This window comes from Salvelinus sp. IW2-2015, linkage group LG18 (genome assembly GCF_002910315.2).
Source record: "Salvelinus sp. IW2-2015 linkage group LG18, ASM291031v2, whole genome shotgun sequence".
In the NCBI taxonomy this organism is placed as follows: domain Eukaryota; kingdom Metazoa; phylum Chordata; class Actinopteri; order Salmoniformes; family Salmonidae; genus Salvelinus; species Salvelinus sp. IW2-2015.
In genome coordinates this window covers 62666052-62688243 of record NC_036858.1, presented here as the reverse complement: position 1 = coordinate 62688243, position 22192 = coordinate 62666052, and the positions used below count along the sequence as shown (strand labels likewise).

The 22192-nt window shown below is 44.9% G+C and overlaps 1 protein-coding gene across 2 annotated transcripts in view; it reads right to left on the bottom strand.

The window, feature by feature from the left end:
* The window catches only part of l3mbtl2 (L3MBTL histone methyl-lysine binding protein 2), a 56386-nt gene extending 34272 nt beyond the window's left edge, over positions 1 to 22114 (bottom strand). Inside the window, exons 1-9 of one of the 2 annotated variants that reach the window (XM_024007320.2) lie at positions 22098 to 22114; positions 5112 to 5193; positions 4258 to 4731; positions 3897 to 4044; positions 3430 to 3563; positions 3173 to 3296; positions 1115 to 1197; positions 868 to 985; positions 548 to 682 (exon numbers count right to left, since the gene is read on the bottom strand). In XM_024007320.2, coding sequence (XP_023863088.1) covers positions 548 to 682; positions 868 to 985; positions 1115 to 1197; positions 3173 to 3296; positions 3430 to 3563; positions 3897 to 4044; positions 4258 to 4632 — 1117 coding nt within the window. In that variant the 5' untranslated portion in view covers positions 4633 to 4731; positions 5112 to 5193; positions 22098 to 22114. The other variant, XM_024007321.2, reaches the window with a different exon arrangement.
* Between the last annotated feature and the right edge of the window lie 78 nt (positions 22115 to 22192).

Genomic DNA, 22192 nt, shown 5'->3' with positions numbered 1-22192 from the left:
AAATGGACAACTAGCATTTTGGATATGTACAATTAAGCAAACGAACCATGGGTCTAAACTCCTCAGCTAGTGCAACAATTAAACAAGAGTACAATTGGAAGAGTGATAGTTTTAGATTCCAATGTTGTTGTGGAATCCAAGATAAAGTGAATGTGACTGAGAACCATCAGTGACCAGGGCCTGAATACATATGTAAATAAGGTATTTCGGTTTTACATTTTTTATAAATGAGCAAGAATGTCTAAAAACCTGTCATTATGGGGTATTGTGTGTAGATTGATTAAATAAAAATGTGTCCTCATCAATTTTAGAATAAGGCTGTAACGTAACAGAATGTGGAAGAAGTCAAGGGGTCTGAATGCACTGTATTGATCCACTAGCAAAACATTTAATGAACGCACATTTTCTTTTTGTAAGTGTAATCAAATTGTTGCACTTCTTCAGATACTGCTTAAAAAAGGGATCTCATATTACCCACTTTTATTTTTTTTTACAGAAATGTTAACTTTTAGACCTATAGTACTCTATACCTGTGGAGGTCACTCACCCTGTGGTGGCACCAGCAGCTTGCCGGTCATGGCACACCATCCGATGGGGTACATGTCTCCAGAACCCAGGCTGCACCAAAAGTCCTGGCTGCTGTCCTCCTCAAAGCCCTCGTACCTCAACCGAGCTTTATAGCCTGGAAAACAGAGGGAGGAAGAGGTAAACTAGCATACAGTCAATGACAAAAAAATAATAATAATAATGTTTGATGTATCAGGATGCCTCCTAAATGGAACCTTGTTCCCTGTGTAGTGCACTATATAGGGAATAGGGTGCCATTTTTAGATGTTCCATCAATCAGTTTCAGAGTATTTGGCTGACCTGCAAGTTGGATGATGCTGGCGATCCAATACACTTTACTGGGCAGGATGGCACTAGTGTTCAGGACCTCTACCTTTAACCTCACTGTGATGTCATCCCACTGGGCACAGAGTGGCGCCTGAAGGGGTGGAATGGAGGGGTACAGCGGCAACGTTGGTTCACCAGTAGAATAAAGAAAGCAATTTATTGCTACGCAACTTTAAAATGGAATAGGATAGTATTGTAATAAGTGCAAAGGAAGACTTGCATGTCTGAAGCAGGCCACTGAAGCAGCAAGAGAGCCTGCCTTCTCCAGGTAAGCACCCCAGTCAAAGTTTCCTGTTGCTGCAACTATATGACAAGGGGAAAAGGGAGAACTAACACAGGTCTGTCTCAGAAAGGAACTAAATGTTTCCCCTCTTCTAACTTACATATAATGATTGAGAGGATTTTTCTTCCTGGCGGCAATGGTGTGATGTTTTAACTAATATTGTCAATGTATACTTAATTCTGGCAGCTTCATTAAATAGTACCCGCAAAACACCAGTATCAACGTCAACAGTGAAGAGGTGACTCCGGGATGCTGGCCTTCTAAGCAGAGTTCCTCTGTCCAGTGTCTGTGTTCTTTTGCCCATCTTAATCTTTTCTTTTTAATTGGCCAGTCTGAGATATGTATTTTTCTTTGCAACTCTGCCTAGAAGGCCAGCATCCTGGAGTCGCCTCTTCACTATTGACATTGAGACTGGTGTTTTGTGGGTACTATTTAATGAAGCTGCCAGTTGAGGACTTGTGAGGCGTCTGTTTCTCAATCTAGACACTAATGTACTTGTCCTCTTGCTCAGTTGTGCACCGGGGCCTCCCACTCCTCTTTCTATTCTGGTTAGAGACAGTTTGCGCTGTTCTGTGAAGAGAGTAGTACACAGCGTTGTATGAGATCTTCAGGTTCTTGKCAATTTCTCGCATGGAATAGCCTTTATTTCTCAGCACAAGAATAGACTGACGAGTTTCAGAAGAAAGTTATTTGTTTCTGGCCATTTTGAGTCTGTAATCGAATTCACAAATGCTGACGCTCCAGATACTCAACTAGTCTAAAGAAGGCCAGTGTTATTGCTTCTTTAATCAGAACAACAGTTTTCAGCTGTGCTAACAATTGTAAAGGGGTTTTCTAATGATCAATTAACCTTTTAAAATGATAAGCTTGGATTAGCTAACACAACATGCCATTGGAACACAGGAGTGATGGTTGCTGATAATGGGCCTCTGTACGCCTATGTAGATATTCCATTATTTTAACAACAACAAAAAATGTAAATTATTTTTATATCAGCCGTTTCCAGCTACAATAGTCATTTACAACATTAACAATGTCTACACTGTATTTCTGATCAAGTGTATGTTTAATGAACAAAACAATTAGCTGTTCTTTGAAAAACAAGGACATTTCTAAGTGACCCCAAACTTTTGAACGGTAATGTGATTGATATATATATATATATATATATATATATATAAAAAACACCTCAAGGAATAACGTGTACACACACATTATTCTCAGTATTATTTATTTGTATTTATTTTCTCCTTCTTTAAAAAAACAGTCATATTGTTCTTTAGTCGTAGTGTTCTTAGTTTAAATGTGTGTTGCTGTTCCTGTCCATTAGCGTTGTGTATTTTGTCATGTTCTATGTTGTGTGGACCCCAAGAAGAATAGCTGCTGCTTCTTCAACAGCTAATGGGGACTTTCTCACTCATCATTTTTCACGATTCATTCATGATTATCCGTAATCATACATTATTTACCATTAATTTCTATTGGGCACAACATAATCCAAAGCAAACTGCAAATGGGCTCCCGAGTTGCGCAGCGGTCTAAGACACTGCATCTCAGTGCTAGAGGCATCACTACAGACCCTGGTTCGATTCCAGGCTGTATCACAACCGGCCATGATTGGGAGTCCCATAGAGCAGCATTCAATTGGCCCAGCATAGAATTTGTTCTTAACTGACTTGCCTGGTTATATAAAGGTTAAACAATCCAACAAGTTTGTAGAGTCACAAGCTTGATGGAGTCATTGTGTGCTAGGAATATGGAACCAAATCTTAAACTTTTCACTATAAGTGAAATTGTCAAAATACTTATGACACCTTCAAATGGGGAGACAAGATATATAAAGTGCTTTCATTACTAAACCGCAAAACAGATATGACAATGTCGCCTCATATGAAACATTTTCTCTCAAATCCAAAAAGCTGAAGTATAGAGCCAAATTAAAAGTTTGGCTTTTCCACTACCCCAGCAATGGAAAAGCCCTCCAAGTGGTCTCACCATCCTGTCCAGTAGAGCTGGAGCTGTTGTCCTGACTGCTTCCCAGAGAAGCAATCATGTTCCCCATCTGAGTGGACCAGGCAGTCTTAATCAGCACCTTGGCCTTCTTGGTGGGAGGCTTTCCCTGGAGAAAATAAAACATTGAGTGAAGACAAGGGTGATGCTATATAAAAGGCTTTATAAAAGGCTATACAGTATACAGTCTATAAACATCTAGCCTCACCACCTGTAACACACAGAAAGATATTCTCTCTCACCTGAAGTCGTGCCAGGATAGAGGACTTCTTGCAGTTGGAGGAGTAGGCTCTGGAGCAGGAGACGCTGCAGAAACGCTTGGTCTTGGAATAGAAGGTGTCTCTGGTCCCGCTGAAGCCACACATCTCACACACCACTGTGTAGGGAAGAGGATGAGAATATGTTACAGAACGGATCGGTGGTTTTGGTGATCCATGATGAGTATCCTTGCCTGGAATTTTATATCAGCAGGCTAACTAATTAACTTTATATCAACAGGCTAACTAATTAACTTTATACCAGCAGGCTAAGCTAATTAACTTTATATCAGCAGGCTAACTAATTAACTTTATATCAGCAGGCTAACTAATTAACTTTATATCAACAGGCTAACTAATTAACTTTATATCAGCAGGCTAACTAATTAACTTTATATCAGCAGGCTAACTAATTAACTTTATATCAACAGGCTAACGCAGTCTTTCCTCACCCGGTCCGTCATCTATAGTGAGAGCAGAGTAGTAATCTCCAAAAGAATCATCCATCTCATCTTCATCATCTTCATCTTCGTCGTCATCTTCATCGTCATCCTCTGCGTCAGTGTCATCCGACTGCAGAGGGCCCCCCTCAACATCCTCCTTTCAGAGAGAGGAACAAGGTTGGGTAAGAGAGAGGGTCATGTATGATTTGAACTATTCTGAAACATGGAACTGTGCTTTAGCTATTAAATAAACTGTCATTAACATCACAGATTATCAACCTTATGTTACAAATCTATCAAGCTACCGCTTGTTGTTTTTTCTCAATGTCAGGTGGACACTGACACACAACACTAACGGTCACAGACTCACCGTGTCATATTCCTGTGGTTCTACAGGGACGCCACGTCTCTGGGCTTTGGGGGTGCACACGTTGCAGCCGAAGCCCTCACAGGAGGTGCAGGGGGGCCGTATGAACACTGTGGGGACAGCCCCATACTTCAGCTTCAGCTGTCCTTTGGCAGCGAGAGCCTTAAGGACGGGGTAGGGCTTGTTTTCAAAACACTCCTTACCGAAGTGTTCACAGCAAAGCTGGGAGTTCGGTGAGGCGGTCCAGTTGCTCCGTGTCCGCTGGACCTGCTTCTCCCATTTGTGAAACTCCTCTGTGTCATTGTTGGGGAAATTGTACAGAGTAACACCATCATCCCACGACTTGCCACACCCATACGCCACACAGCGGTCAGGCATCGTCTTCTGGCACGTGATTGGACTCTTTTGAGAATGATGTCAGGCAGTTCCTTCTTGTTGTCTCGTGTGATGTCATACCACTGCTCCTGGGGCTGCACTCTGTAACCAAAGTGGCAAGATTGAATTTGACATCACATTATTGGTTAAAAGGGGACCTGTGCTCCTTGCATCAGAAGTGTATTCTATACTTTAAACAAAATCTTAATTTCTTCTCTAATATCGAACATAAGTGCTGATTGCACATCCAGTGGCATTCAACAATTAACACATTAGTTTGCTACCTTGCTAGCTAGCAAGCTAACAGAGTATTAGTGCAGTAACCTCGCTATGTGTTTCCCCGAATCTATTCTACCACTCACCAACACTGTAAAAGCAATCTTAACTTTCGTTTATTACTATTCTAGCAATGTACACTTGAATCTCTTCGCTTAAAAGCAACTTTGCAAAATCAGCCTCAGTAACACATGTTAGGCACCTACCGCTTCTTCGTGTTTATTCCTGTGAAAGGTATTCTGGGAGTTGTAGTTTTCAGCTGCTTCAGGCATGCCGCTGCGATCTGGACTGGTGGTATTGTATGATCAGAAATATTTTGGCATGATCAACCAATCAATTAACCAATGTAATCGATCAACTTATATATCAATCAACAATTTATTGCTCACATATACCCTCTAATCATATATCATTGGAACGCTTAGATTCACAGTTATCCATCTGACATTTTTTCGGGAATGCTCAGGTCAACGTAACTTTGACCTTTGACCTCTAGGGTACATATTAGAATTACATGTATAAGTTTCTTTAAAAATGAACCCCTGATACATTTGAAACTTTGTTTGACAAGTGGTTCTGAAAGGTCATGAAATTACCTTACAAATGATATATAWTATAACCCACTTTGAAAGCACTACCTTCAATTATTGGCCCATATTGTGCCATAGATGTTATAATGTTGGAAGCTGAGCCATAAAATTCCATGTAGTAAGGCAGCTATGTTTTTGGATTGTAACTTTGGTGATAGAGGCACCAAATTGCACACACACAGCTAAAACAGGGTTTTAAAAAGATTTGTAGATACAGGGTCATCACAGTATTCACGCATTAACCCCACAGAAGTCAATCATCCAGGGTAGGCAACAACACATCCGCCACGTTGACCAACACGGGGGCTCCACGGGGGTGTCTGCCTCTGTTAGCAATTTATGTTATTCTTCAATAACACAAACTCCAAAGCAAATCAGGGGGAGGAAAATAGGTTTATTCAAAGAGGACAAATCATATGGGGAAGTAGATTGTCATTCTCCCCTGTCCTCAGTGATGCTCTCTCAGTGATTCTCTCCACAGAACAAAGGGACAGCATGTAGATTTATAACSCAGCCCTAGCCTGTGGTTGACCAATTAGAATTCCTTGCAATAAAACTTGCCAATGGCCAAATAACAAGTATCCTATTTCAGAAGACATATTCCTCCCATGTCTCTGAACCAGTGATCAATAATTCCCTATTACAGAAAAAACACAATTTCCCTTAATTGTTATTACTCTATTGACTTCTCGTCCTTTTGACCTCTCGTCCTCTGTCTCTGCGTTATGTATTTATCTTCGACATATTCTTACACCTCCTGTACGCCCTGTTCACCCACGACTGCTTGGCTGCACACGACACCAACACCATCATCAAGTTCTCTGACAACACGACAGATCACCGGCGACAATGAGGCAGCCTATAGGGAGGAGGTCAAAGACCTGGCAGTGTGGTGCTACGACAACGACCTCTCCCTCACCGTCAGCAAGGCAAAGGAGCTGATCATGGTCTACAGGAAATGGAGGGGCGAACACACCCCCCATCCACATCGATGGCGCTGTAGTGGTGCAGGTCCTGAGCTCCACTACAATGTCCACATCATAAAGGAATGAACATGTCCACATACCTAATGAATTAACATGTTCCACAGATACCCACACAGTTGTGAAGAAGGCATGACAGCCTCTTACCCCTCAGGAGGCTGAAAAGATTTGGTATGGGCCCTCAGATCCTCAAAAAGTTAAACAGCTGCATTATTGAGAGTATTCTGACTGGTTGCATCACTGCTTGGTACAGCAACTGCAAGGTACCTGACTGCAAGGTACTAAAGAGGTGATGAGTACCGAGCTCCCTGCCATCCAGGACCTCTGTACCAGGCGGTGTTAGAGGAAGGACAAAATAATTGTCAAAGACTCCTGCCACCCAAGCCATTGGCAGCAGGTAGCCTAGTGGTTAGAGCGTGGGACTAGTAGCCGAAAGGTTGCAAGATCGAATCCCGAGCTGACAAGGTACAAATCTGTCGTTCTGCCCCTGAACAAGGCAGTTAACCCACTGTTCCTAGGCCGTCATTGAAAATAAGAATGTGTTCTTAATGACTTGCCTAGTTAAATAAATGTAAAATAAAAAATAGACTGTTCTCTCTGCTATCGCATGGCAAGCGGTACCAATGCACCCAGTCTGGAACTAAAAGGACCCTGAACAGCTCTACCCCCAAGCCACAAGACTGCTAAATAGCTAATCAAATGGCGACCTGGACTACCTGCACTGGACTCTACACACCCCACAACACTGGACTCTACTCACACACACACACTGGACTCTACTCACACTGGACTCCACACTACGCACGCACTGGACTCTACTCACACACTGGACTCCACACACGCATCGCACTGCCAGCACTCCACACACTGGACTCCACACACGCACACACTGGACTCCACCACACGCACGCACTGGACTCCACACACTGGATCTCACACACGCACACACATCTGGACTCCACACACGCACGCACTGGACTCTACACACGCACTGGACTCTACGTAACGGATGTGAAATGGCTAGTTAGTTAGCAGTGGTGCGCGCTAATAGCCTTTCAATCGGTGACGTCACTTGCTCTGAGACCTTAAGTAGTGGTTCCCCTTGCTCCGCCAAGGGCCACGGCTTTTGTGTAGAGCGATGGGTAACGGTGCTTCGTGGGTGACTGTTGTTGATGTGTGCAGAGGGTCCCTGGTTCGCCGGGTCGGGGCGAGGGGACGGACTAAAGTTAAACTGTTACATCTACACACACTGGACTCTACACACTGTAACGGTTTGACTTTGAGTATATATATTTATAGTGGGTGCCAGGTAGGTTGTGCTACCAGAGAAAAACATTGGGTTTCTCCTTTTGGTTTGGGAGGTGTGATCCCATCTGGTCCGTCAAGTCTACACCAATACACTCACACACTGGACTCCACTCACACACTGGACTCACACACACTGGACTCTACACACACTGGCTACATCTCTAACACACCACTGGCTAACTAACACACACACTGGACTTTACACACGACACATGCGGAACTTTACACACACATGGACTCATACACACACTGAGAACTATCCACTCACACACTGAGCACTCTACACAACACTGGACTACACACACCACTGGATTCCACTACTCACAACACTGGACTCTACACACACATGGCACATCACACACACTACAATAACACACACTGGACTCTATCACAACACACACTAGCGAACTCTGACTCAACACACACTGGACCTACATACACACACTGGACTCGTAACAACACAACACTGGACTCTACACACACACTAGAGACTCTCCACACACTGGACTCTACATACACACACTGGACTCTACACACACACACTGCGACATACATACACAACACATGACAGACTTACACAACACTAGGATCCACTCACAACACTGGACTCTACACACACCTCGACTCTACACACACTGGATTCACACCTACTCACAACACTGGACTCTACACACACACTGGATCCTACTCACACACTGACTCTACACACGGGACTCTACACACACACTGGACTCTTACACACACACACTGACTCTATCACACACTGCACCGACTACACACACACTGAGGACTCTCACACACACTGAACTCTCACACACACTGGACTCACACACACTCTTACACTCACACACTGGACTCTACAACACACACTGGACTCTACACACACACTGGACTCTACACCACACACTGAGACTCATGGACACACAACACACACTGGACTCTACACACACTGATACCACACTGGACTCTACAGAACACTATCCACAACACTTGGACTCTACACCAAACACACTGGACTCTAACACCACACCACTGGAACTCTACACACACACTGGGCTCTACACACACACCACTGGACTCTCACACACACTGGCCACACACACACTGGACTCTACACACACACACTGGACTCTACACACACCTGGACTCTTTACACACACATGGACTCTACACACACACTGGACTCTACACCACACTGGACCTCTACACACACACTGGACTCTACACACACTGGACTCTACACACACACTAGGACTCTACACACACTGGACTCTACACACACTGGGACTCTACACACACACTGGACTCTTACACACACACTGGGACTCTACACACACTGGACTCTACACACACATGGACTCACACACAACACTGGACTCATACACACCACGCGACCTCTACACACACTGGACATCTACACACACTAGGACTCTCACACACACACACCACTGACTCTACAACACACTGACTCCCACTCACACACTGGACTCACTACACACACTGGACTCTACACACACTGGACGACTACTACACACACTGGACTCCACAATGCTCAACACACTCGGACTCTACACACACTGGACTCTACCGACCTTCACAACTGGACTCTACACACACTGGGACTCTACCACACCTGGTCTACACACACTGGAGTTACACTGGACTCTACACACCACTGGTTAACTGTACACACCCACTGGACTCTACAACATGGCTCACCCTGGATCTACACATTGGCTTGGTACACCTGGCACTCTACACACACACTCTTCACCACAGGATCCACTGGACCACACATCACCTGGCTCAACACGTACATGACACTGGACTCTACACCACACTGGCTCTACACACCACTGGACTCTACACACACACTGGACTCATACCTGTACAACACACTGGACTCTACACACCACACTGGACTCTACACCACACACTGGCCTCTACACACACACTGGACTCTACACACACACACTGACTCTACACACACTGGACTCTACACCACACTGGACTCTACACACACAACACTTCTTCACCACACTCGACTCCACTCACACTGGACGTTACACACACTGGACTCTACACACACTGGACTCTACACACACTGGACTCTACACACACACCCTTCACACACTGGACTCTACACACACACACTCTTCACACACTGGCTCCACTCACACACTGGACTCTACACACACTGGACTCCACACACCACACACTGGACTCTACACACACATGACTCTACACACACTGGACTCTACACACACTGGACCTACACACCACTGGACTCTACACACACACACTCTTCACACACTGGACTCCACTCACACTGGACCTACACACACTGGACTCTACACACACTGGACTCACACACACACACTGGACTCTACAACACACTGGGACTCTACACACACTGCGACTCTACACACACACACTGGACTCTACACACACCACACTGGACTCTACCACACCACACCACGGACTCTTACACACACTGGACTCTACACACACTGGACTTACACACACTGGACTATTACACACACTGGACTCTACACACACTGGACTCTACACACCACTGGACTTACCACTCACACACTGGACTCACACACGACTCTTACACACACTGGACTCTACAACACACACTGGATCTACTCACACACTGGACTCTACAACACATGGACTCTACACACACTGGACTCTACACACACTGGACTCTACACACACTGGACTCTACACACCACTGGACTCTACACACACTGGACTCTACACACACTGGACTCTACACACACTGGATTCCACTCACACACTGACTCTTACACACACTGGACTCTACACACACTGGATTCCACTCACACACTGGACTCTACACACCACTGGATTCCACTCACACACTGGATCTACACACCACTCTACACACCACTGGCTCTACACACACCACACTGGACTCTACCACACACTGGACTCTACACACACTGGACTCTACACACACACCTCTACACACACTGGACTCCACACTGGACTCTACACACACACACACTGGACTCTACCACACACACTGGACTCTACACACACACTGGACTCTACACCACACACTGGACTCTAACACACACTGACCTACACACACACTGGACTCTACACACACACTGGACTCTACACACACACTGACTCTACACACACACTGGACTCTACACACACACTGGACTCTACACACACTGACCTACACACACTGGACTCTACACACACTGGACTCTACACACACTGGACTCTACACACAACACACTCTTCACACACTGGACTCCACTCACACACTGGACTCTACACACACTGGACTCACACACCACACACTGGACTCTACACACACTGGACTCTACACACACTGGACTTCTACACACCACTGGACTTACCACACTGGACTCACACACACTGGATTCCAACTTCACACACGGATTCCACTCACACACTGGACTCTACACACCACTGGACTCTACACACACTGGATTCCACTCACACACTGGACTCTACACACACTCTACACACACTGGACTCTACACACACACACTGGACTCTACACACCACTGGACTCTACACACACGACTCTACACACACTGGACTCCACACTGGACTCTAACACACACACACTGGACTCTCACACGACACACACACTGGACTCTACTCACACACTGGACCTCTACACACACTGGACTCTACACACAACTGGACTCTACCACACACACTGGACTCTACACACACTGGATCTACACACACACTGGACTCTACACACACACACTGGACTCTACACACACACTGGACTCTACACACACAACTGGACACTACACACACACTGGACTCTACACACACACTGACTCTACACACACACTGGACTCTACACACACCACTGGACTCTACACACACACTGGACTCTTACACACACACTGGACTCTACACACACACTGGACTCTACACACACACTGGACTCTACACACACACTGGACTCTACACACACACTGGACTCTACACACACACTGGACTCTACACACACCCACTGGACTCTACACACACACTGGACTCTACACACACACTGGACTCTACACACACACTGGACTCTACACACACTGGACTCTTACACACACTGGACTCCACACACACTGGACTCTACACACACACTGCGACTCTTACACACACTGGACTCTACACACACTGGACTCTACACACCACTGGACTCTACACACACTGGACTCTACACACACACACTCTTCACACACTGGACTCCACTCACACACTGGACTCCACTCACACACTGCGACTCTACACACCACTGGACTCCACACACACACACTGGACTCTACACACACTGACTCTACACACACTGGACTCTACACACACTGGACTCTACACACACTGGACTCTACACACACACTGGACTCTACACACACACTGGACTCTACACACACACTGGACTCTACACACACACTGGACTCTACACACACACTGGACTCTACACACACACTGGACTCTACACACACACTGGACTCTACACACACTGGACTTCTACACACACTGGACTCTACACACACTGGACTCTACACACACTGGACTCTACCACACACACACTCTTCCACACACTGGACTCCACTCACACTGGACTCTACACACACTGGACTCTACACACACTGGACTCTACACACACACTGGACTCTACACACACACACCCTTCACACACTGGACTCTACACACACACACTCTTCACACACGGACTCACTCACCACACTGGACTCTACACACACTGGACTCCACACACACACACTGGACTCTACACACACTGGACTCTACACACACTGGACTCTACACACACTGGACTCTACACACACTGGACTCTACACACACTGGACTCTACACCACACTGGACTCTACACACACACACTCTTCACACACTGGACTCCACTCACACTGGACTCTACACACACTGGACTCTATACACACACTGGACTCAACACACACTGGACTCTACACACACTGGACTCTACACACACTGGACTCTACACACACACACTGGACTCTACACACACACACTGGACTCTACACACACACACTGGACCTCTACACACACACTGGACTCTACACACACACACTGGACTCCACACACACACACTGGAACTCTACACACAACACACTGGACTCTAACACACACACTGACTCTCACACACACGTACTACACACACACACTGGACTCTACACACACACACTGACCTCTACACACACACACTGGACTCTACACACACACTGGACTCTACACACACTGGCTCTACACACACTGGACTCTACACACACACTGGACTCTACACACACACTGGACTCTACACACACACTGGACTCTACACAACACACTGGACTCTAACACACACTGGACTCTACACACACTGGACTCTACACACACTGGACTCTACACACACTGGACTCTACACACACTGGACTCTACACACACTGGACTCCACACACACCACTCTACACACACGGACTCTACACACACTGGACTCTACACACACACACTCTTCACACACTGGACTCCACTCACACTGGACTCTACACACACTGGACTCTACACACACCGGACTCCACACACACACACACTGGACTCCTACACACACTGGACTCTACACACACTGGACTCTACACACACACACTTGGACTCTACACACACACACTGGGCTCTACACACACACACTGGACTCTACACACCACACTGGACTCTACACACACACACACTGGACTCCACACACACACACTGGACTCTACACACACACACTGGACTCTACACACACAACACTGGACTCTACACACACTGGACTCTAACACCACACTGGACTCTACACACCACACTCTACACACACACTCTACACACCACACAACTGGACTCTACACACACACACTGGACTCTACACACACACACTGGACTCTACACAACACTGGACTCTACCACACACCACTGGACTCTACACACACACACTGGACTCTACACACACACACTGGACTCTACACACACTGGACTTTACTCACACACTACTTATCACACACTGGACTTTACTCACACACTGGACTTTACTCACACACTGGACTTTACTCATACACTGGACTCTACTCACACACTGGACTCTACTCACACACTGGACTTACTCATACACACAAACACTGGACTCCACCACACACACACACACACCACACACACACACACACACACACACACACACACACACACACACACACACACACACCACACACACACACTGGACTCCACTCACACACTGGACTCCACACACACACTGGATTCTACACAAGCACTGGATTCTACACAAGCACTGGATTCTACACAAGCACTGGACTCTACACACACTGGACTCTACATACACACTGGAATCTACTCACACTCTGGATTCTACCACACACACACACACACACACACACTGGACTCCACACACTGGACTCCACACACACACACTGGACTCTACACACGCACTGGACTCTACTCACACACACTGGAGTATACTCACACACTGGACTCCACTCACACACTGGACTCTACACACACTGGACTCCACACACACACACTGGACTCTACACATGCACTGGACTCTACACTCACTGGACTCTACACACACACTGGACTCTACTCACACACTGGACTCTACTCACACACTGGACTCTACACACACACTCACATATACAGTACTTACACCGACACCCCAACACACACACGCTACATATGGCCACACACACATAGAATGCGTACACATGCATACTGACGCCACACACTCACACACACACTTTCACACTCACCACATACTGTACGCTGCTGCTACTGTTTATTATCTATCCTGTTGCCTATTCACTTTATCCCTACCTGTATGTACATATCTACCTCAATTACCTCGTACACATGCACATAGACTCGGTACTGGTACTCACTGTATATAGCCATGTTATTACCTGGTACTCCCTGTATATAGCCATGTTATTACTTGGTACTCACTGTATATAGCCATGTTATTACCTGGTACTCACTGTATATAGCCATGTTATTACCTGGTACTCACTGTATATAGCCATGTTATTACCTGGTACTTCCTGTATATAGAAATGTTATTACCTGATACTCCCTGTATATAGCCATGTTATTACCTGATACTGACTGTATATAGCCATGTTATTACCAGGTACTCCCTGTATATAGCCATGTTATTACCTGGTACTCCTTGTATATAGCCATGGTATTACCTGGTACTCCCTGTATATAGTCATGTTATTACCTGGTACTCCCTGTATATAGCCATGTTATTACCTGGCACTTCCTGTATATAGCCATGTTATTTTTACTTGTGTTTGTTATTCTTTATTTACTGTGTATTTATTCCTCATGCCACTATTTCATATATTTAATTTGTGTATCTTTAACTCTGCATTGTTGGAAAAGAACCCTAAAGTAAGCATTTCACTGTCAGTCTACACCTGTTGTTTTATGACGCATGTGACAATTATTTATTTGTTTGATAAATTTTGCATGGCCATACCTGAATGCAATATAATAATAACAAAATAATAATCATAGTGATGTAGAATACACATCCAAATTTGCCAGATATATAGATGTTACAATATTCACAGTATTATGGTCAAAATGTTTCCTAAAAACTGTCTGAATTGCTTATGTTCAATCATTTCAAACAGTTAATAGGATTACTTTTTAAATCAGCCCACATCCATTAATATTTACATGTATAAATCAATTTTAAATGTTTGAATCAATTATAGTATTTGGACAGCTATTTGGGCACATTTTTACCATAATTCKGTGAATAATTGAACATCTTTATATATCTGGCACACCTGGCTCATGTGGTTGGGCATGCTACAATTAACAGGAGGTTGGTGGCACCTTAATTGGGGAGGATGGGCTCATGGCAATGGCTGGAGCGGATTAGCTGGAATGGTATCAAATACATCAAACACATGTTTTGATGCCATTCCATTTGCTCCATTCCATACATTATTATGGCCTGTCCTCCCCTCAGCAGCCTCCACTGCCAATTCTAATTTATACAGGTATGGTCATGTGAAATTGATCAAATAGGACCCCATTGAGTTGTTTGGTGGCCATAGTGGAAAAAGGCTTCTGTGGGATTAACCCTTTACACCCGTGGGAATTGGCCTATATTGGTAGGGCTACATTTAAATGTTTCTTACAGAAGAAATATGAAATGCATAACCATGGTAGCAATTGAAAGGAAACAGTTTGGAGATTATGGGAAAATTATTAGACCAAAGGTGAGGACACAAGTTCACCTTGTTTACTGTACTTTTTGCCGCATTTGTTGATAACAACATCTGAAAATACTCTGGATACACTCAGTAACATGATAAGAATATTCCTGGAAAATGTGCGGTAGGTGCAACATAAAACAAAGAAATGACAAGGGTTTGAGTGTAACGTCTGGAGAGTGATGGTGTGGAGTCAGACGCAGAGAGCAGAAGGTTGATGGGAAAAACGCTTTAATGTCCTTTCGTAAAGTAACCAGTTACAAACATGGGTGAAGCCCAAAACACAGGCGCAACAAACCCAAAACCATAGTTACTAAAAATACAGGACAGCGAAAACCCAAAAGAACACAAACACCACTAACGTAAAATAACAACAAGCCCGCACAAACACCAGCGGGCTAAACGAACTTAAATAATACTCATCCCAAAACCCCGACAAGGAACAGGTGAAAACAATTAGACAAAAACAAACGAAAAGGAAAAAGGGATCGGTGGCAGCTAATAGACCGGCGACGACGACCGCCGAGCGCCACCCGAACAGGAAGGGGAGCCACCTTCGGTGGTATTCGTGACATTGAGTGAAAGGACTAACTGGTGTCTCCAAGTGGCCACATACCTCTTCAAAGTGTGCAAAGTTCCTTAGTAATTTCAAAGCACTTTTATGACTCAAAGAAGAGTCTTAAACTATAAGGTCCTTTTTTGAGCTCAGCTAGCTGTGTTGTTGAGGAACTAGAGCAGGGATGGGTAAATTCGATAGGGGTGGGCGCCACAAAAAATCTGAACTCATCATCAGGGGCCGGCCGCAGTTGCTTGCGGGTCTGCGTACGCAGAGAAAGCTGCCAGTACTGCACTGCTGCCACACATTTTCCAACTTTAGGGACATAGTCTTCAAGAAAATCGCTATGAGACATTGTCAACACAAGTGAGCCCGAAGGCCCAAATTTGTGAGTTTGACCCATGGACTATAAAGACCAGAGATGGGCAACTCTGACTCTGGAGTGCCACTGTGTGTGTGTGCAGGCTTTTGTTCAAGCGTAACACTAATGCAGGGGAGTCCATCCTGGCTGTGGATGGGTATCGGGGTTTGGAAACGGTGTCCAGGGAACATGACTATGTATCTAGTCCAGCCTAGCTCTAGAGAGCCCAAGGGGGCATTCCTACTGTAATGTAATGGATGGAATTGGAGTCATGATAAGGGAAAAGTCCAGCCAGACAGTTGCATAAACCATAGGGCAGAGTCAAAGCAGGACCAGGCAGGCATGTAGTATGGCACAACATGGTGGAGGCTAACCAACTTAATTAGATGAGGGCTCACTTCCAATACCCTAGAAAGTGTCAGTGTTATTTTTATATTTACGGTGATTTCGTTTTTTAATAATTTCATTGTAAATTGCACTTATAATCTAATCAAATTGTATTTGTCACATGCACCGAATACAACAGGTGTAGACCTTACAGTGAAATGCTTACTTACAAGCCCTTAAACAACAATGCAGAAAGATAAGTGTTTAAGTAAAAAATAGATAAGTAAAAATGTTTAATTAAAATAACAAATAGTTAAAGAGCAGCAGTAAAATAACAGTAGTGAGGCTATATAGAGGGGGTACTGGTACAGAGTTAATGTGCGGGGGCACAGGTTAGTTGAGGTAATTTGTACATGTAGGTAGAGTTAATGTGACTATGCATAGATGTAGGTAGAGAGAGTAGTAGCAGCGTAAAATAGGGGGTGGGGGACAATGCAAATAGTCTGGCTRGCCATTTGATTAGCTGTTCGGGAGTATTATGGCTTGGGGGTAGAAGCTGTTAAGAAGCCTTTTGGACCTAGACTTGGCGCTCCGGTACCGCTTGCCGTGCGGTCGCAGATAGAACAGTCTATGACTAGGGTGGCTGGAGTCTTTGACAATTTTTTTTAGGGCCTTCCTATGACAACGCCTGGTATATAGGTCCTGGATGTCAGGAAGCTTGGCCCCAGTGATGTACTGGGCTGTACGCACTACCCTCTGTAGTGCTTTGCGGTCGGAGGCCGAGCAGTTGCCATACCAGGCAGTGATACAACCAGTCAGAATGCTCTCGATGGTGCAGCTGTAGAACTTTTTGAGGATCTGAGGACCCATGCCAAATCTTTTCAGTCTCCTGAGGGGGAATAGGCTTTGTCGTGCCCTCTTCACGACTGTCTTGGTGTGTTTGGACCATGATAGTTTGTTGGTGATGTGGACACCAAGGAACTTGAAGCTCTCAACTTGCTCCACTACAGACCCGTCGATGATAATGGGGGCGTGCTTGGTCCTCCTTTTCCTGTAGTCCACAATCATCTCCTTTGTCTTGATCACGTTGAGGGAGAGGTTGTTATCCTGGCACCACACGGCCAGGTCTCTGACCTCCCCCTTATAGGCTGTCTCATCGTTGTCGGTGATCAGGCCCACCACTGTTGTGTTGTCGGTAGGGTTGCACATTTTTGGGAAAATTCAGAGTTGGAAACTTTCTGTGGGAATTAACGGGATTTTTTGGGGAATTAATGGAAATATATGCAAATTAATATGAATTCCAATTTAAATGTAGATGTTTTTTGCATTGGATATATTTACCATATCATACGGAGACAGAAACATAAACATTTTATCTTTTCATAAGTAGACATAATTGCAAATGATTAAATCCTTCCAATAGAAATAAAAAAACAATTTAGTTACGAATTGAACTTTAATTAAATGAGTTGACTCTTCACATGGGATGATTTCACTGAACAATAAAATAAAGGGAATATTGAATGATCCCCAAAGATCCATTGCATCTCCTAAAAACGTTTTCAACATACATATGTAACGGATGTGAAATGGCTAGCTAGTTAGCGGTGGTGCGCGTTAATAGCGTTTCAATCGGTTACGTCACTCGCTTTGAGACCTTGAAGTAGTGGTTCCCCTTGCTCTGCAAGGGCCGCGGCCTTTGTGGAGCGATGGGTAACGATGCTTCGTGGGTGACTGTTGTTGATATGTGCATAGGGTCCCTGGATCGCGCCCGGGTCGGGGCGAGGGGACGTACTAAAGTTAAACTGTTACACATATGTAAAATGATAGTCTAGAAACTAAAGCTTTGGTTGTCTTCCTCTCAGGCTTCCATGTCTTCTCCCTGGACCTCCTCAATGTCCACCTCTTGAACGACAGACTCTGAGGCCTCATCTTCACTGTCACTTTCCAACCTTGTTGATGATGGCTCGTTGTCAGGCTCAAAAAGCCTCAAATTTGCTTGGATGGCCACCAATTTTTCAACCCTTGTATCAGTCAGCCTGTTGCATGCTTTGGTGTGTGTGTTCTCAAACAAGGACCAGTTGTGCTCTGAGGCGGCTGATGTTGGTGGGATTTGGAGGATGATGGAGGCAACAGGGGGAAAAGCCTCAGATCCACACGACTGCCATATTGCATCTCCATCCCAAAGCCCTTACTTGGAAGTGTGCTTCACCAGACTGCAAAGAACCTTGCCCTCATCCAGGCCAAGGTGGTGAGACACAGCAGTGATGACACCATAGGCCTTGTTGATCTCTGCACCAGACAAGATGCTCTTGCCAGCATACTTGGGGTTCAACATGTACGCTGCGGCGTGTATGGGCTTCAGGCAGAAGTCTTCACGCTTTTTGATGTATTTCAGAACGGCAGTTTCCTCTGCTTGGAGCAACAGTGAAGTGGTCAGGGCAGTATGGATTTCTTCTCTTACATCTGCAAGCAGTCTGAACATCAGACAGGATGGCATTGTCTCCCTCAATCCGTGCAATGGCTACTGCTATAGGTTTCAGGCTACTTACCACTCTCTCCCAAAATACATCATCCAGGAGGATCCTCTTGATGGGACTATCCATATCGGCAGACTGTGATATGGCCATTTCTCTTCCAGGAGGCTGTCAAACATGATGACAACACCACACCAACGGTTGTTGCTGGACAGCTTCAATGTGGTGCTCTTATTCTTCTCACTTTGCTTGGTGAGGTAGATTGCTGCTATAACTTGATGACCCTTCACATACCTAACCATTTCCTTGGCTCTCTTGTAGAGTGTATCCGTTGTTTTCAGTGCCATGATGTCCTTGAGCAGATTCAATGCATGAKCAGCACAGCCAATGGGTGTGATGTGAGGGTAGGACTCCTCCACTTTAGACCAAGCAGCCTTCATGTTCACAGCATTGTCTGTCACCAGTGCAAATACCTTCTGTGATCCAAGGTCATTGATGACTGTCTTCAGCTCATCTACAATGTAGAGACCAGTGTGTCTGCTGTCCCGGGTGTCTGTGCTCTTGTAGAATACTGGTTGAGGGGTGGAGATGATGTAGTAAATTATTCCTTCTCCACGAACATTCGACCACCCATCAGAGATGATTGCAATACAGTTTGCTTTCTCTATGATTTGCTTGACCTTCACTTGAACTCTGTTGAACTCTGTGTCCAGCAAATGAATAGATAAAGCATGTCTGGTTGGAGGGGTGTATGCTGGGCGAAGAACATTCAGAAATACACATTGCCTGTGAGCATCAGCGGTGAACCAGTTGCATACACAGCTCAAGCAAGACATTCATCAGCATTTCTCTGAATACGTTCCTCCATTGAGTCAAAAAAACGTCTGATTCCAGGAGGACCATGAGCTGTTGCTATCGATAAGGTGTCTGATTCATCATTTTCACCTCAAATAGAAGTAGAGGGACTTTTGTCAGAGGTTGCTTGTTGTGAGCGCTGAGGGAACTTTATGCCCTTGGCCAGATGATTCTGCATCTTCGTTGCATTCTTCACATATGATTTGGCACAGTATTTGAAAATGTACACAGCTTTTCCTTCTACATTATCGGCAGTGAAATGTCTCTACACATCAGATAGTGCCCGTGGCATTTTCCTGTAATGATTAGAAACTAATGAGTAAAAAAAAAAATACAATTCCATGTACAGATAAATAGTTAAGCAGTTAGATAAACAACTCCTTTGTAAGATACATGTTTAAAAATGAAACATGTATGAAAACAGGTGAATTAACACTCCTCAGTTAGCAGGCTCAAGCAAGCTAAAAAAAAACATGGTAGCAAAAACAAACGAGCAGAAATTGTTAACAAGTTAGAAATGATTTAAACACACTTTGCTGTAGGCTACTATTTACTAGTTATTTACTAAATCATGTATGTCATATAAAATATATTCACCCCACCCAGTACTGTAATCAAAACTTATCAGAAAGCACGTAGTCCTTGGCTCAGACAGTGTAGTAGTGTGGGCTTAATAGCATCTCATTAGTAAGCAAGATCTTGAGAATCAGCTGTACATGTGATGGAAGAATGCACTGTGCATGCAGAGGGTTGCAATTCCATTGAATTGGGGATAGTTTAACCAAAACATGCCACAAGACCTAGAATTGCCTTATGTGTATCCCACAAAAAAAGTTCACTGTTATAAGCTAACTTTTTTGATGAATGTAAGCAAAATTCATCAAATTCCAGGGCTTAACTTTCATTGGAAAATTCCCGTTAAGATTCTGGAAATTTGGCAAACGTAATGATGTCTTTGGCAAACGTAATGATGGTGTTGGAGTCGTGCCTGGCCATGCAGTCATGGGTGAAAATCAAATCAAAGTTTATTTGTCACGTGTGTCGAATACAACAGGTGTAGACCTCACAGTGAAATGCTTACTTACAGGCTCTAACCAATAGTGCAAAAAAGGTATTAGGTGAACAATAGGTAAGTAAAGAAATAAAAACAACAGTAAAAAGACAGCGAAAAATAACAGTAGTGAGGCTATAAAAGTAGCGGGGCTACATACAGACACCGGTTAGTCGGGCTGATTGAGGTAGTATGTACATGTAGATATGGTTAAAGTGACTATGCATGTATGATGAACAGAGAGTAGCAGTAGCTTTAAAGAGGGGTTGGAGGGTACAGGAGGGGACTGAACAGGGAGTACAGGAGGGGACTGAGCACGCACCCCTGAGGGGCCCYGTGTTGAGGATCAGCATGGCAGATATGTTGTTACCTACCCTTACCACCTGGGGGCGGCCTATCAGGAAGTCCAGGATCCAGTTGCAGAGGGAGGTGTTTAGTCCCAGTGACCCTGTGACAACAATTTTGGACC